Genomic DNA, 19,611 nt, shown 5'->3' with positions numbered 1-19,611 from the left:
ACATCGACATCACTCAATACCAGTATACTTTCACATCATTCAATAGAAGCATAAGGTCACTAACCTGACTGACCTGTGTCTGACCTGTGTCTTCGTGGGGGTTTCTGGTGGCTCCTGGCTCCCTATTGTTGGCGCCTCGCACCGCGCCCTTGCCGCTTGTCTCCCCCTGCCGCCGCAGCCTCTTCAAATCACGGCGCGGCCGCAGTGAGGGAGGGACTTAATTTCCCAGCGTCCCCAGCGCCAGGAGGTCTCACACGCCTGCTCTGCGCCCGGAGGCGCATAAAAATCAACGAGAGCCCCGGTGGAGCGGGGCTCTAACCTGACTGACCTGTGTCTTCGCGGGGGTTCCTGGTGGCTCCTGGCTCCCTGTTGTCCGCGCCCAGAGTCGCATAAAAATCAACGCGAGCCCCCGCGTTGCGGGACGCGCGCGGGTGCCGCCGGGCGAAGCCCGGGCAAAGGGCCGTCTGTGGCCGTCAGGGGCAGGCAGTGGCTGGGCTGGGACGCCCCCCTTGATTCCTGCTCCTGGGACTAAGGTAATAGAACTGTTTGCATGATGCCTACAACCAATGCTCATGTGCGAATCCAAAGGAAGCGTGCATTTACAGCAAGAGGGTCTCGTAACAATCCAGATACTCCCTCAGTAACTCTGCCCACAGCTATTGACCGAATGTTGCAAAAGGCGATTGGGGTAGTCACTATGGAAATTGAACTTACGGAAAGACGCTTATCTGTTACCCCTGACTTTCCTCCCCTGTCAACGACAACCTCAATTAATTCTGTAAACCCCTGTGAATCATCTGAAATTGAAAGTCTTCCCTTGTGTGACTCAGCGTTAATGTCCTCTTCTAATTTAGAACCTACCCCTGTTCCAGTCAAAATATCCCGAATTTCAAAGAGAGCTAAGAAGCGAAAACAGGGCAAATTAAATGGACTTAAGGGGAAAAAGGCAGGAGAGGGTAATGCGGAGGGTAATTCAAATGGTCCTAGCTTAGAGAATTCCTGTGGCAGTAATAACCTGCCCTCGGCGCCACAATCTTATCCACCCTGGGCCCAGGCATTACTATCGGATCTTCTTACCCAATGCAGGGCCATTGTGAAGGAAGAGATTGCCCCTCTCTATGCCCATGTACAACATTTAGTGACTAACGTGGGCAAAACACAAGTTAGTAAGCAACAGAGCTACACTACAAATCCTCTACCCAGGCAGCAAGTAAGGGCTGAGATCCACAAGATCCCCACCGGGACTGAGCGAATCCACCAATGCACAGAAATTGCCACGGCCTCCATCCTCCATTATTGATAAGGTAGCTAAGGTTACCCCCCAATTGGCTGGGCAAGCCCCGGCAGAGTCCGGTCCCAAAGCAAGGAGGGAGGATCCAAGGCAAACCCAGCTAATAGGGGCAAATCCAACTTATAATGGGGACATGGCGAATACAATCATGAGTGGAAACAGGGAGGAACTCCCCATATATAGGGAAACAGTAAAATCGCCCCTCCCTACCATCAACTTACCTCCAGCGGCAGCACCTTATGCTGTTATCTTGGCAGGCATTCCCGCACTCAAAGACGACGTAAATGAGTCGCAATTAGATCTTAGAAATAAGATACTGTTTTTGTTGGCCAGGCACAAGCATTTTCCATATACCAGGGCTGGTGAGATTTTGATGGTGCGTAGGGTGGCTTGGATTGGTCCCACAAAAAAAACAATCCCGGGGGACTGTGTGATTATTAATTTAAAGTACCCAGAAGCCGTCCGCAGATTGATGACCTATCCTCCTACCCTTTGGACCATCGAACTGCTATCAGAGTTCGCTCTCTGGATTTTTTCTACCTCGCCCCACGAAGTATTGGCGAAGTCCACCTCCCCGGGACTGTGCTAGCTGGCGCATGGATCCTTATTTGGTGCCCACTAATGTTCCATCCATATTCAATATCCCGGTGGCCAATAAGTACGCCCCCTTGCGGGTCTAGACTGACTGAGAGGTCCGGAAGCTTTTATTAACTACAAATCTGGAACGCAGGCTTCTGTGACCATATCCGATGCAACTCAGGCCCAGGGACAGACCATAGACTCTATGGGGGCGGGCATGGAGTCACAGAATCAGGATTCCTCTCTATACAAGTGGCTATATGAATCTGGCGGTTCCCCAATATCTATCCTTAACCCTCTAGCCCATGTTCCCATAGATTCTTTGGGGGGGGGAAACTACGCAGATGGATAAAATTAGAATACTGTCCTGAAACGTGGCAGGTCTAAACAACAAAATTGCCTGCGCCGATTGGGGGTCTTTCATAGATCAGTACGATATATATGCCTGTTTCAGGAGACATGGGCTAGGGAGGAAACAGTAAGACTAAGTTTTGCTTCATTCAATCATCTGGCAACAATGAAGGAAAGGGGCAGACCCTATAGGGGGCTATCTATATTGGTAGCATCACACCTGGGCTGCACGGTGACATAAGTGCCCACTCCATCTGTAGATCTGCTATGTGTCACACTTAAGTTCCCTACCAATCTTAGGGTAACCTTTATTAACGTATACTCCCGCCCTGTCAGCCTTGGGAAAGAATCTATAACACTGGCCCTGCTCAATACCTTTATTCCCACAGTCTCTGGAAATAGTCAATTGATCATTGCTGGGGACTTTAATTGCCAATATGAGCCCTTACCTGGCATCAGCAATTCTATTAATACAGAAGAAGACGAGCAATGGTCTATACCTGAGCTCCAAATTGCTCCAATAAAGGCTTGGTCACCACTGGCTGTCCAACTCAACTCGATAACTATGGCCCACTCAATGAGAGCTTGTAATGGCCGAACGCAGTCTGACTGTGACGGCAAGGCCACGTTTAATCGCCCTGGCCAAACATCTCAGATAGATTACATCCTAGTCGAGACAAGATCATGGCCTAGGGTGACTGATTTCGAGATTATTTCCCATCACAACAGTGACCATAACGCTCTGGTCTTAAACTTGAGACTACCCGATACTGGCATCACTGATGGGAGCAAACCAACCCAGAACAGTGAATTGAATCTCTCAAATAATAGGAGAAGGCTTAAATGGCCGGTGGTTAAACAATCCTTAGATAAAATGAGTGCTTTATACTCGCTTGTCAGTGCAACTTTTATGGAGCTTAGTGGCTGTATCGAGCTAGGACAAGAAGTGGTGGCAAATAAAGTTGCTAAACTACACCCGGGGCTGGTGGCTGCATTGGCCGATATACTCAACCCGGTAGTAGATAGGCAAAGGACGACCCAGAAGACTCAGTCATGGTTTAATGATAACTGTAAAAAGGCGAAGACTCTTCTGATTGAGTCAATTAAAGCTCCTTTTGGGAGTCTAGTCAAATTGAGGAGGCAGGAATATAAAAAGGCTATTACAGAGGCTAAACAGCAATGGGAAAATAGTAGGTGGGATAACATTAAAAGTGCCCTTTCCAATAGGAATATGCGGGAGTTTGGGGCAATTGTGAGAACAGGCAGCAGTTATGGCTACGTTGCAGATGAGCCGAATATCGCACCCGAGAGATGGATGGAGCACTTCGGGGCGCTATACTCGATGGAAATTGGCTCTTTCGCGAGCCAAAGGACCCCCCAGAACACTCCCAAGGATATGCAACCTTGCTTAGAAGCTGACTCCGCATCGATCACCCCAAACCCAGTCCTAGATACAGAGATCACACTGCTTGAGGTGGAGGATGCGAAAAAAAGACTCCCAACAGGCAAAGCCCCTGGAATTGACAAAATCCCGGGGACCTTTATAAAGACCAACCTGAGATTTGGACTGCCTATCTCTCCTTGGTCTTTAATGTCATATTGCAGGGCTCCCCTATACCGGAAACAGATTATTCTTGACCGCCTCCAGAACTGGATGCAGGAAGTGGAGATACTGAGTCCCTACCAAGCTGGATTTAGGGAAAAAACATCTACCGTTGACCAACTTTTAAGATTGCAATTATTATATTGGAAAACGGTTAAAATGGAGGGTGGCAGTCTCTATTTAATTTTCGTCGACCTCAAAACAGCATTCGATCTGGTACCCCGGGATATTCTGTGGGAGGTCCTGGCGGATATGGGAATTCCAACTTATCTCCTTAATATTCTTAAGAGACTCCATTCCAACAACTTCGCGCAGGTCAGAAGTGGTAAGAGGGGTACCTTGACCCCTAGGTTTGGGGTCAACAGAGATGTGAGACAGGGATGCATCTTGGCGCCTACCCTCTTCTGTCTTTTTATTAACGCCCTGATTGCCCATCTTCAAGGGGTCAAAGATATTGATGCACCCAAGATACGTGGAGAACAGGCAGTGGTACTCATGTTTGCTGACGACACTCTCCTCTTGTCCAAATCCCCGATGGGAATTCAGCGTGCTCTAGACAGTTTTGCCAGCTTCTGCCAGAAAAGGGGATTGGAGATAAATATCTCAAAAACAAAGTATATGGTATGTAACCCACCAAAGACCATTCGTGTTAATCCCTCTTTAAATGGCATTGTACTGGATAGAGTCACTGTATTCGAGTATCTGGGCATTACCCTTAGTGATAATATGGAGTGGGGTCCTCAGCTAGCAAGGCCAAACTTAGGCTGGGTCAGTTGACAGGGGGTGTTTTAAAACTGCACCGGGAATCCTCAGCTAAACCGGTCGCTTCTGTCCTGGAAATTTATAAAGCCCAAGCCAGAGGAGCCATCTTATACGGGGCAGAACTGTGGGGGCACTGCCGACCTGAAGATATCCTTAAGGCGGAAAACTGTTTTCTGAAATCTCTGCTTTCCCTCCCAGCCAGTACTCCCCTTAGCCCTCTAAGAATGGACCTCGATATTAGACCAAGAGATGAAGTAATTAGTCTCCGCCCCCTGGTATATTGGCACAGACTATGGGTAAATCCTGAACTAAGGTATTTCAGAGAGGAAGTTAAGGAACTCATGAGACTCCCTGGAGCAGCCAAAATCCAATGGTTTGCCCACATTAGAAAGGAGAGTAAGAGGCTGGGACTTCCGGATCTCTGGAGTGAGCCTGAGATGGCGTGCTTGAGGATGTCTCGAGCAGACTTGGTGAAACTCCATCGTAACAAACAACTGGAGGTTGTTACCACCAACTCTGCGTTGGGTCCCACAACTCTAGACTTTCTGACTCTCAAAGACGAGTACAAGCTCGAGCCTTTCTTGGATGAGATTGTCCCAAGCCAAGCTAGGAAACTCTACATCCAATTCAGGCATGGCACACTACCTCTCAGGGCTTTCTCGCACATATGGTCAGATAACAAACTACTTGAATGCCCTGCGTGTGGGGCAAAGGAGGAGTCTGTGCCCCAGGTCTTCTTTTTCTGTCCATCTTATAAGAAAATCCGACAACGATGGCTTATCCAACTATGTAGAAACCTGGGGACAAAGCAATACCAACAGGCACTTAGGATTCTAAAATATGACACCTCCCAATAAGTTGTATTTTCTGTTTCCCATTTCCTAAATGCCTTGTGGAGAAGGCGATGGCTATACATCAAGAATTAGTCCTGTGTCTAATGTATACCCTAGGCCTGGTTACTGTGCAATATTTCTGTCCTGGTTATGCAATACCTTTGACCTGATTACGTATTAATTTTAACTTGTATATATATCCTTTTTATCTTTTTTAACTTCTTTGTAGCCTCTATGGAAAGTAATCTGTGTACTTTTTTTATTGATATGCGTGTTGTGATGCTTTTATATTGAGTGCTCCATGTATTTTGCATCTTTTAAGGTCCTCGACCGAAATAAAGATTACTTGACTGATAAGGTCACATCTGCATCAATCACCAGCAGTATACTTTCACATCACTCAACAGCAGAATACTTGCACATCCCCATCACTCAATACTTTCACATACATCCACATCACTAAATACCAGTATACTTTCACATCATTCAATAGAAGCATAAGATCACATCTGCATCACTCAACAGCAGTATAATTTCACATCAACATCACTCAAAAGCAGTATACTTTCACATGCACATCACTTATTACCAGAATACTTGCACATCCACGTCATTCAATAGCAGCATACTTTCACGCCCACATCACTCAATAGCATTATACTTTTATATCCACATCTATCAATAGTAGTATACTTGCACATCCCTATCGCTCAATACTTTCACATACATGGTCATCACTCAATACCAGTATACTTTCACATCATTCAATAGCAGCATACGGTCACATCTGCATCACTCAACAGCAGTATGCTTTCACATCACTCAACAGCAGTATAATTTCACATCACTTAATTTTTTTTAAAACAAATTTTATTAATTTTGTCCATGAAGGGTACATTACATTGCCAAACAGTTCCAACATACATCAGTCTTACTCATAAACCTGCCCATTCTATCATTCGGGCTCTCCAACACTATAGTATGTGAGCCTAATAACGCCCAAATCTTACTAAAGTAACCCCAGTGCCCTTCATTGTACTGTAAGCCCCAATACTCCCCACAATAGACCCTAACGTAACTCCCCTAGCCTCCCTCCTCCCCCCACCAGTGTGTGTTACTATACTCCAACCGCTAGATCCAGTGCTAGAAGGTGTCACCCGCCACAGCAATACATATCATTCTTGTGAGGTGACTTCCCCCTGCTCAACCCCCTCTGCTCGTCTTCTCTCTGCGCAAAGATCAGCTAATGATTGAACCAACGCCTCCCATGCGTGCGCTACCTCCAACGCCTTCTCGTTGTTTGACCTACGCGCCTGTTGATATCGGAAGGTACTCTCACTTTGCGCCCATTTCTGGAACTCAGCTCTCCATCTCCCACTACTGGGACCCTCCCTGGACTTCCAGTGCCTCGTAATTCCTCTCTTAGCTAATACTAAGCCCATATCGATGAATTTGCTTGTTATCTTAGTTTTAGGCGTATGTGGAAACCAGTGCAGTATGCATGTCGCAATATCATAATTCATTTGTCTGTCTGTGATCCCTCCCAATACGTCCCCGACTTCCTCCCAGTATTCTGTCAGCTTGGAGCATTCCCATAGCATATGCTCCAACTCTACCCCTTCACTCGCAGTAATTTCACATCACTTAACATCAGTATACTTTCACATCACTCACCATCAGTATACTTTCACATCACTTAACATCAGTATACTTTCACATCACTCAACAGCAGTATACTTGCACATCCCCATCACTCAATACGTTCACATACATCCACATCACTCAATACCAGTATACTTTCACATTATTCAATAGCAGCATACGGTCACATCTGCCTCACTCACCAGCAGTATACTTTCACATCCACATCATTCAATAGCATTATACTTCCACATCCACTTCACTCAATACCAGTATTTATTTATTTGAAAAGTTGTTTATAGCGCTGGCTAGACCCGGAGGTATCAGAGCGCTTTACATGAGGTAGGACATTTTTTAGAACATTGTTACATAGTTACATCAGTTGCTGGAGCGTCGCATAACATAGAAAGGGAAACAGTATAACATAGTTACATTAGTTAATACCAGTATATTTTCCCATCCACATCATTCAATAGAAGCATACATTCACATCCACATCACTCAATAGCAATATACTTTCACATCCACATCACTCAATAACAGTATACTTGCACATCTACATAGTTTAATAGAATTATACTTGCACATCCAAATCTCCCAACAGCAATATAGTTTCACATCCACATCACTCAATACCAGTATACCTTTATATCCTTTATATCCACATCATTCACTAGCAGCATACTTTAACATCCACATCACTCAATAGCATTATACTTTCACATCCAGATCACTCAATAGCAGAATATTTTCAAATCCACATCACTCGGTACCAGTATAACTTCACATCCACATCACTCGATAGCACTATACTTTCACATCCACACCATTCAATACAGTATACCTTCACATCCACATCACTCAATAGAATTATAGCTTCACATCCACATCACTCAATAGCATTATAGCTTCACATCCACATCTCTCAATAGCATTATAGTTTCACATCCACATCACTCAATAGCATTGTAGCTTCACATCCACATCTCTCAAAAGCATTATAGCTTCACATCCACATCACTTAATAGCATTATAGTTTCACATCCACATCACTCAATAGCATTATAGCTTCACATCCACATCTCTCAATAGCATTATAGCTTCACATCCACATCACTCAATAGCATTATAGCATCACATCCACATCACTTAATAGCATCATAGTTTCACATCCACATCACTCAATAGCATTATAGTGTCACATCCACATCACTCAATAGCATTAGACTTTCACATCCCCATCACTCAATAGCATTAGACTTTCACATCCCCATTACTCAATAGCATTAGACTTTCACATCCCCATCACTCAATAGCATTAGACTTTCACAAACACAACACTCAATAGCATTAGACTTTCACATCCACATCATTCAATAGCATTATACTTTCACATCCACATCACTCAATAGCATTAGACTTTCACATCCACATCACTCAATAGCATTATACTTTCACATCCACATCACTCAATAGCATTAGACTTTCACATCAACATCACTCAATAGCATTAGACTTTCACATCTCCATCACTCAATAGCATTATACTTTCACATCCCCATCACTCAATAGCATTATACTTTCACATCCACATCACTCAATAGCATTAGACTTTCACATCCACATCACTCAATAGCATTAGACTTTCACATCCCCATCACTCAATAGCATTAAACTTTCACATCCACATCACTCAATAGCATTAGACTTTCACATCCACATCACTCAGTATCATTAGACTTTCACATCCACATCACTCAATAGCATTAGACTTTCACATCCACATCACTCAGTATCATTAGACTTTCACATCCACATCACTCAGTAGCATTAGACTTTCACATCCACATCACTCAGTATCATTAGACTTTCACATCCACATCACTCAATAGCATTAGACTTTCACATCAACATCACTCAATAGCATTAGACTTTCACATCCACATCACTCAATAGCATTATACTTTCACATCCCCATCACTCAATAGCATTATACTTTCACATCCACATCACTCAATAGCATTAGACTTTCACATCCACATCACTCAATAGCATTAGACTTTCACATCCCCATCACTCAATAGCATTAAACTTTCACATCCACATCACTCAGTAGCATTAGACTTTCACATCCACATCACTCAGTATCATTAGACTTTCACATCCACATCACTCAATAGCATTAGACTTTCACATCAACATCACTCAATAGCATTAGACTTTCACATCCACATCACTCAGTATCATTAGACTTTCACATCCACATCACTCAATAGCATTAGACTTTCACATCAACATCACTCAATAGCATTAGACTTTCACATCCACATCACTCAATAGCATTATACTTTCACATCCCCATCACGCAATAGCATTATACTTTCACATCCACATCACTCAATAGCATTAGACATTCACATCCACATCACTCAATAGCATTAGACTTTCACATCCCCATCACTCAATAGCATTAAACTTTCACATCCACATCACTCAATAGCATTAGACTTTCACATCCACATCACTCAGTATCATTAGACTTTCACATCCACATCACTCAGTAGCATTAGACTTTCACATCCATATCACTCAGTATCATTAGACTTTCACATACACATCACTCAATAGCATTAGACTTTCACATCAACATCACTCAATAGCATTAGACTTTCACATCCACATCACTCAATAGCATTAGACTTTCACATCCACATCACTCAGTATCATTAGACTTTCACATCCACATCACTCAATAGCATTAGACTTTCACATCCACATCACTCAGTATCATTAGACTTTCACATTCACATCACTCAGTAGCATTAGACTTTCACATCCACATCACTCAGTATCATTAAACTTTCACATCCACATCACTCAATAGCATTAGACTTTCACATCAACATCACTCAATAGCATTAGACTTTCACATCCACATCACTCAATAGCATTATACTTTCACATCCCCATCACTCAATAGCATTATACTTTCACATCCACATCACTCAATAGCATTAGACTTTCACATCCACATAACTCAATAGCATTAGACTTTCACATCCCCATCACTCAATAGCATTAAACTTTCACATCCACATCACTCAATAGCATTAGACTTTCACATCCACATCACTCAGTATCATTAGACGTTCACATCCACATCACTCAATAGCATTAAGACTTTCACATCCACATCACTCAGTATCATTAGACTTTCACATCCACATCACTCAGTATCATTAGACTTTCACATCCACATCACTCAGTATCATTAGACTTTCACATCCACATCACTCAGTATCATTAGACTTTCACATCCACATCACTCAATAGCATTAGACTTTCACATCCACATCACTCAGTATCATTAGACTTTTACATCCACAGCACTCAATAGCATTAGACTTTCACATCCACATCACTCAGTATCATTAGACGTTCACATCCACATCACTCAATAGCATTAAGTCTTTCACATCCACATCACTCAGTATCATTAGACTTTCACATCCACATCACTCAGTATCATTAGACTTTCACATCCACATCACTCAGTATCATTAGACTTTCACATCCACATCACTCAGTATCATTAGACTTTCACATCCACATCACTCAATAGCATTAGACTTTCACATCCACATCACTCAGTATCATTAGACTTTTACATCCACAGCACTCAATAGCATTAAGACTTTCACATCCACATCTCCATGAATAAAGACCGGGCCCTTTGTGTGCTCGATCCTCAAACAGAGGATGTTTGGCTCAGTCAGACTTTATCATCTCTCTGAGGACCAGTCTGGTCCCAACACAGGTGGGAAGCATATGCGCACAGAGGCACAAAGAAGTCTCCCTCACACATACATATGCACTCACTCTTACACATGCTAACACAGTCTTATAGACACGCTCTCGCACACATGGTCTTACTGTCACATTTGCTCTCACACACATTAACACACTCTTACAAACCCTGTCTTACATATACATTTGGACACACGCTGATAGTCTTACACACACTCAGCCACACATTTCCACACTTTTTCACACTCACTCACATACTCTCTGACACAAAATACACGTGCTCACATACCCACACACATCTCTCAAACGTTCAATCATTCACTTTCAAACACATATTTATGCAGTGTTTTACATATCCACCCAGACACACACCAACAGTCTTGCACACACACACACACACACGCACACACACACACACACACACACAAGCATTCTTTCTCACTCGCTCATTCACTTTCAGACACACCCACATGCAATCTTACAGTCTTTCTCTCTGGCATGTTCACATGAACACAAACACTCTTACACTCTCTCTCACACAAACACTCACTATCCTTTTCACAAATTCCAATCTCTACTGCCCACTCTCCCCCCACTGACACTTTCTGCACCTGACACCCCTGTTTTAAAATCTCCCTCCCCCTCGCTGCCCGGTGGCAGGCCAGCACACCGGGTCCATCTGGCCGGTCCACTGCTTGTCTGCAGCAAGCCTTTATGCCCTGTTCAGTCTCCAGCTCTATATGACATCATATGGTAACAGGTGGTGTATACAAATATATGCGGGGAGAAGGCAGGACCAACAATATCACCTTGCCTGTCTAGAACATGCCTGCTGAAGCCCATTTGCATCTCAGTCCTCATCTGATACTAAGATGTTCTATTCACAGCAAATGGACATTTAAGGCAGATTGGAGCCACCAGCCTTTCTAGCACTACACAGAAAGATAACAGTACTGCCCTTTCCTACCCAAGCACGCGTGCGCACACATAACGAACTCATGCACACACATGCACACGCACGCACACATGCACACACGTGCACAAACACATGCACACACATGCACCCACATGCACACACACACAAACCTACACACACACATGCACACCCACGCACACTCACATGCACATACACCCCCCACACACAAATGCACACACACTGCACCCGCACGCACACAGAAACGCACGCCCACACATACACACACACACAATACACTATCTATATCTACCCTCACTCCAGACTACAACTACTTACTTGCACAACAATGACACAAGAACAGACCAACGGATGTAGAGAGGTGGCTGAAAGCCCCTTTCTGTAATTTTAGTAAACTCAATAGGTCTTGGCTAACACCAGCCGTTGAAAACACGAGTCCACAGAGAAGGGCTTTGGAATGTTACTGACATTGATTGGTCAGTGACCGGATGATGTTGTCTAGGGAGAGAGAGACACTCTTTTAGGTCTATTTATAGGCCGTTTGGGCACAGTGCAGCGGCTCGTGTTGTTAACAAAAAATATAAACAGAGGCGGGTTTTGGTTCATGCCCTCAGTAGCAATAACAGCTGCAAAAACAGCAGGAACCACAGCAGAGATGACCGCAGGAAGGACAGCTCAGACATTAGCAAAGGCCACAGCTGCCACTATGTCAGGGGCAGCAGAAGTGACAACAGCTGCCACCACAGGAGCGACAAGAACAGCAATCAAAGCTGCAAGCACCATAACTACAGCTCCCAATACTGAGGCGTCCCAAGCTACAACCTCAGTAGGAAGAACAGTAGGGACTACAGCTTCTAGAAAAGCAGAATACACAGCAACAGGATTCCCAACTGGAGCCACCAGTGCACCAGTGATAGCCATCACCGCCACAGCAACAACAACTGCAACAATAACTGTAAATATAGACGAGAAGCTGATAACAGCTTCCATCACAGCTGCAAGCACCATAACTACAGCTCCCAATACTGAGGCGTCCCAAACTACAACCTCAGTAGGAACAACAGTAGGGACTACAGCTTCTAGAAAAGCAGAACACACAGCAACAGGAGCCCCAACTGGAGCCACCATTGCACCAGTGATAGCCATCACTGCCACAGCAACAACAACTGCAACAATAACTGTAAATATAGGCGAGAAGCAGATTACAGCTTCCATCACAGCTGCAAGCACCATAACTACAGCTCCCAATACTGAGGCGTCCCAAGCTACAACCTCAGTAGGAACAACAGTAGGGACTACAGCTTCTAGAAAAGCAGAACACACAGCAACAGGAGCCCCAACTGGAGCCACCATTGCACCAGTGATAGCCATCACTGCCACAGCAACAACAACTGCAACAATAACTGCAAATATAGACGGGAAGCAGACGACAGCTTCCATCACAGCTGCAACAACCATAACTACGGCTCCCAATACTGAGGCGTCCCAAGCTACAACCTCAGTAGGAACAACAGTAGGGACTACAGCTTCTAGAAAAGCAGAACACACAGCAACAGGAGCCCCAACTGGAGCCACCAGTGCACCAGTGATAGCCATCACTGCCACAGCAACAACAACTGCAACAATAACTGTAAATATAGATGGGAAGCACACAACAGCTTCCATCACAGCTGCAACAACCATAACTACAGCTCCCAATACTGAGGCGTCCCAAGCTACAACCTCAGTAGGAACAACAGTAGGGACTACAGCTTCTAGAAAAGCAGAATACACAGCAACAGGAGCTCCAACTGGAGCCACCATTGCACCAGTGATAGCCATCACTGCCACAGCAACAACAACTGCAACAATAACTGTAAATATAGACGGGAAGCACACAACAGCTTCCATCACAGCTGCAACAACCATAACTACAGCTCCCAATACTGAGGCGTCCCAAGCTACAACCTCAGTAGGAAGAACAGTAGGGACTACAGCTTCTAGAAAAGCAGAACACACAGCAACAGGAGCCCCAACTGGAGCCACCATTGCACCAGTGATAGCCATCACTGCCACAGCAACAACAACTGCAACAATAACTGTAAATATAGACGGGAAGCAGACGACAGCTTCCATCACAGCTGCAACAACCATAACTACGGCTCCCAATACTGAGGCGTCCCAAGCTACAACCTCAGTAGGAACAACAGTAGGGACTACAGCTTCTAGAAAAGCAGAACACACAGCAACAGGAGCCCCAACTGGAGCCACCATTGCACCAGTGATAGCCATCACTGCCACAGCAACAACAACTGCAACAATAACTGCAAATATAGGCGAGAAGCAGATGACAGCTTCCATCACAGCTGCAAGCACCATAACTACAGCTCCCAATACTGAGGCGTCCCAAGCTACAACCTCAGTAGGAACAACAGTAGGGACTACAGCTTCTAGAAAAGCAGAACACACAGCAACAGGAGCCCCAACTGGAGCCACCATTGCACCAGTGATAGCCATCACTGCCACAGCAACAACAACTGCAACAATAACTGCAAATATAGACGGGAAGCAGACGACAGCTTCCATCACAGCTGCAACAACCATAACTACGGCTCCCAATACTGAGGCGTCCCAAGCTACAACCTCAGTAGGAACAACAGTAGGGACTACAGCTTCTAGAAAAGCAGAACACACAGCAACAGGAGCCCCAACTGGAGCCACCATTGCACCAGTGATAGCCATCACTGCCACAGCAACAACAACTGCAACAATAACTGCAAATATAGACGGGAAGCAGACGACAGCTTCCATCACAGCTGCAACAACCATAACTACGGCTCCCAATACTGAGGCGTCCCAAGCTACAACCTCAGTAGGAACAACAGTAGGGACTACAGCTTCTAGAAAAGCAGAACACACAGCAACAGGAGCCCCAACTGGAGCCACCAGTGCACCAGTGATAGCATCACCGTCATAGCAACAACATCTGCAACAATCACTGCAAATATAGGCAGGAAGCAGATGACAGCTTCCATCACAGCTGTAACAGCCATAGCTTCCACCTCAAGGACAATGCAGCAGCGACCACAGATATAATAAGCACAGCAAACCCCACAGCTGTCACCAGAGCAGGGAAAACAGCAGCAACAAAAGCGATCAAAACAGCAGGGCCCCAGCAGCAAAACAGCTGCCAGCACATAAAGGACCATAGCAGTGACAACTGCTGCCATTACAGTATTGACCACAGTTACAACCACAGCTGTACTCACCACATGTCAGAGCAGCAACAATATCAGCCGCCATAGGAGGGACAACAGCTTCAGCAAACGCTTTTGTAACAGCAAGGACCACAGCAGGGAACCCACTAGTGACCACAGCTGCCAACATAGCAGCAATAACAACACTAAACTTCTTCTGAGGAAGAGTCAACAAGAGTGACCACAGTGTAATCAGAGCAGGAATAAACCATGCACAGCAGCAACAACCGTAGGAACTACAGCAGTGGCAATAACTGCCACACTGCAGGAAACATATGAGTAACAAGAGCAGTCACCAGCACAGCCACAACGGCTGCCACTACAGCCATAAATACTGCAACAGCAGCTGCCACAAATGCAGAAATAATAGCTGCAAACACAGAAGAAACCAGACAGCAGGAACAAGCAGCAGGGACCACAGAGTGACCAGAGTGATAATCACAGAAGAGACTACAACTCTCAACCACAGCAAGGATAGCAGCAACGATGACAGCTGCCACAACAGCAACCACCACAGCTGCAACTACAGCAATGACCACAACAGGGATTACAGCTCCACATGCAGAAGGAATAACAGTCATCAACAGCGACTGCCACCGCAACTGAAATACCAGCAGGGATCACTGCAGGAGGAACCACGTAGCTGCAACTTTAGCCATCACCAGGGGAGCAATACGAGCTGCAAAAATAGAAGCAAGCACAGCAGGGACTACAACTGTGAAGACAAGTTCCAACCACAAGCAACCATACAAAGACTACAGTAGCAAACACAGCTGCCACCATGGCAAGGACAACTGCAACAACAAAGGATGCCACAGTAGAAACCACACCTGCCATCACTGCATGTAAAACAGCAGCAACAAGTGTCACAACAGCTAATACAAGAGCAGCAAACACAACAGTGACAACAATAGCTGCCAAAACAGCATGATCTTTAGTAGGTACAGGATCTGCCACCACAGCTGGGAAAACAACTGCAACTGCAGCCATAAAGAAACGAGCAGCAGCAGAGACCACAGTTGCAACCACTGAGAAATACAAAAAATGCAGAGCGGAATGCTTGAATGAATCTCAGCCACTGGTAATTACTCTGGGCAGTATTCCAGTTTATCTGTATTATCTTTATGCTCTCTGTGCCACCATCAACAGGAAACAACCAACTGCAAATCAGCACTGGTGTAGCTCCAATTGGAACAGTTTAGCCTGAACTGCTAAGCTGTGTGCACTTTGAACTGGAACCCAAGCAATCGTAACTGGTTTAATCCTTGTTTTGTACTCCTTTTTGAGATACAGCTTGGATTATTTGACGCGCATGGTGTCCATGTTTAGGAATACCCTTTACCTTTAGGGTGCTTTGAGAAAAACTGTCATTCTGGTCTGGATTTAAAGTGCTAACTCATGTAAAGACAGATATACAAAAATGCACACAGACTTTGTGTGCCTCGTCTCTGTGCATCCTCCCTTTTCTGTGCCTGCTACGACTGTGCTCTGTTGTTTATTCCTCAAGCTTGTGGAGGCAAGAAGCAGGTTACACAGTGACCACAGCACTCTCTCTACAAGTTTGTACATGCCTGTTTTTGCCTGCACCAGCACATTAAAGTCAGACCTATTGGCTTTGCTAATTCGAGCTATCAATTAATGTAGGTCCAGATATTCAGTAGGAAATGTGCAAGTGTTGTTATACATATTGATGGGGGGGGAGCAGACTCAAATTCATGAGCAGTATTTCCAAATGCTAGCTGGAAGGATTCCAATTTGTATGTTTACTGCAAACTGTAAACTACAAACCCACACAGCTGGCATTGTGACTCAGAAGTAATTCAATGAGTGATTTTGCCATTAATTATGAATCCGTTTGTAGTATCATTTTAAAACGTCCATCTCTGTTAAAAAAAGATAATTGTGCTAACTGTATCCGTATTTAGCCCATATTTAATTTACTTTTCTTTCAAAATATGAACGTGTTACCAGTATATAACCAAGTGTATTTCTATATTAAATGTCCCAGTGTACTTGAATGACTGTGGGCGTTTACCACCATAAACAGCAATATATAACATAACAATGTACTCACTGGAAACATTAACATTATAATACAAACTCACAGGCTCATCTGCAGTTATCAGGGAAAATCTCAGGTCAATAATAAATAAATTGCTCATAGGAGTTAATGATGTTATTTTAATGTACTATAACTATATAATACACGGTTGCCTGCTATCTCTTTATAAAACCCTGTCTCTAATTTTCTAATTACAGCCTAAGTCTGACATCCTTTGTCTCCTGTAATAAGAAAATAACTTTACTACCTCACTATGCATTTATTACAGTTCAGCTGCTTTCTGAAATTCATTAAGCAGAATTTCACCTCAGACAGGGGAAAGGAATATACCTGTATGTCACTACATATACATTACATCCAACGGCAGATATTACTCTGACTTCTATCACAAAACTTAAAATCTGTGTGTAACAAATTCCAAGCATCAGGTCCCTGTGTTTTAGTACATCTTCTACATGCATGCTTCATTTTGCCATTGTGTATTACATGGAATAAAATACCCCCTTTTCTACATTAACAGGATACTGCACGTCACACTGGAGTTTCGTGAACTTAACTACCTTTGGCTTCGTTCCTCTACTTGGGCACAGAACTTATGTATCCCATATATCTTCTGTGGTATTTATGTTTAAGTGCCAACACTTATATCCAGGAAACGCAAAATCTCCGGATCCAGTCTGACACCTGGGGGTAATTCTAAAGGTAAGAAATGTATAACTACATAAGTCTCTTAGAGATACATCATTAGCGAAGGTAAGTAACTTGTTCGTTTGCGACAGCTTATTCATTCCTTAGCAGTAAACTGTCTCTTCACACACACCACCAGTTCCAAGCTATCTCTCTTCTCCAAGTCAGCTACTGCACAATGTTAAATTTCCCAAAATATAAAACAATACCCCCAGGTGGGAGATCTGTCATGGTCCTAGAGCGAGACTTGCTCCCAGTACAGATCAGGCTTAAGGACAATATATTAATTCCACCGCTGTTTCTTCTGGAGTTTCATACAGCGCCAACATATTGCCTTCGCTAAGTTTCAGAACACTCTAAGATGCTAATAACACAGAGAAACAAAAAAAAACTTAGCAGATCTAAGATTAAAACAGACAGTCACAGTAAACAGAGTGCGGTTCCTGCCTGTTGCAACACCAAGGGACTATCTGTATGTAGTATTTGTGCTGCACTTCAAGAGACTTTTGATTCTACTTCTTTGCTACCGCCACCCCTTTTATACATCGCACATTCCTATGCTCAGCAGCTGGTCATTGCAGTTGCCCCGTGGCATTGTGCCAGTGCTTCATAACTGGTGTGTGCACAATTTACAACTGGGTCAAGCTGCCAAGAGACACTCTACGTAAATGGAGCAATCTTGGTAATGCTCGAAGCACCCAACTTACCTTGGCAAATATCCTGCTGGTGTCGTGGTCATAGTGGGCGGGCGGCGTCATCGTGACCATCTCCCTCTTGAGCCGTTCGAGCTCCTCCTGCAGCCCAGCCAGCTGAAAGCTCTGGACTACCAAGCCCAGGAAGCAAGCCAGGGCTAAGACCAGTGTCCCCGCGACCAACCATGGGCCAGCTGTGGTGTAGCCCACAGCCACTTGCCTCTGTCGCGCTGCACCCATGTCCTACTCTTGTCGCCAGGCTTCTGTAACCAGGATCTCCGACAACGGATAAGACCACGGTGCAAAAATGCAAGAGAGAAAGAGAGGGAAAGAGGAAGTCAGAAGGGCTTTCAATTTCTCTATGAGAGGACCTGGCTCTTCCGGGGCTTATTGGGAATGCACAACTCCAGCCAAAAAAACGTGACGTGTCCCAGCTTAGTATATTTTTTTAAATCATAGAAATATTATGCAAAGCAAAAGAAGAACTAAGCATCAAACCCTGCAGCATATGAAAGCACCAGGAGGGGAGAAAGATAATCTTTTCCGACTTAGAAACAAAGATGATTAAAGTAATGACGCGCTAACTCCCTGGGCCTGCTGCCAAAATACACTGAAGCATGGTTTGGACTGGGGTGCATCCAGCATTCCCTCCTCCACGCCCCAGTCCCAGCAGCAGGTGCTCGGCCGGCTCGCGCAGGAGGTTGGCGCCAAAAGAGGGGGCGCGTGGAGGCGGGTCCCTTAACGCACAGGTCAGCGTCGCCGGAAGTTGGGCAGTGCCACGAGCGCAAGGGGAACTGTCCCGAACACCAGAGCTGGACAAATGAATCTATAGCGACTTATGTCATGAAAGGGGGAGTGCGGTTCCTTCCTCCGGAGGGAAAGTCCCGGCGGGCGCGCGCAAGTTCCGGCATCCTCATCCAAAGGCCAGGATGGTCAGAGCTCTCTGTTTGTCTGTCAGTCGACAAATTGCAGGCGGGCTCGGAGGTGTGTTTGGAATCTTTGCAAGGCTGTGGACAAAATGTGTGTGTGACTGTGGAGGAAAAACAAATTCAAGAAACCTAAAGAAACTTGGTTTCGCAAACCTGTTTCCTGGAATGTTTCCAAGTGCGGGCTAGCCAAAACATGCAGCCCGC

The 19,611-nt window shown here is 44.8% G+C and overlaps 1 protein-coding gene across 2 annotated transcripts in view; it reads right to left on the bottom strand.

Moving 5' to 3' along the window:
• TNFSF13 (TNF superfamily member 13) overlaps positions 1-19,305 on the bottom strand; it is a 144,986-nt gene extending 125,681 nt beyond the window's left edge. The window contains exon 1 of one of the 2 annotated variants that reach the window (XM_078669495.1): positions 18,494-19,305. In XM_078669495.1, the coding sequence (XP_078525621.1) occupies positions 18,494-18,718 (225 nt within the window). In that variant the 5' untranslated portion in view covers positions 18,719-19,305. The remainder of the gene's footprint in view (positions 1-18,493) is intronic. The other variant, XM_078669494.1, reaches the window with a different exon arrangement.
• Positions 19,306-19,611: the final 306 nt, after the last annotated feature.

The sequence above is a fragment of the Lissotriton helveticus genome, chromosome 12, assembly GCF_964261635.1.
Source record: "Lissotriton helveticus chromosome 12, aLisHel1.1, whole genome shotgun sequence".
Taxonomy (NCBI): Eukaryota; Metazoa; Chordata; class Amphibia; order Caudata; family Salamandridae; genus Lissotriton; species Lissotriton helveticus.
The sequence above is the reverse complement of the archived record's forward strand: the minus strand, read 5'-3'. Positions and strand labels throughout refer to the sequence as shown.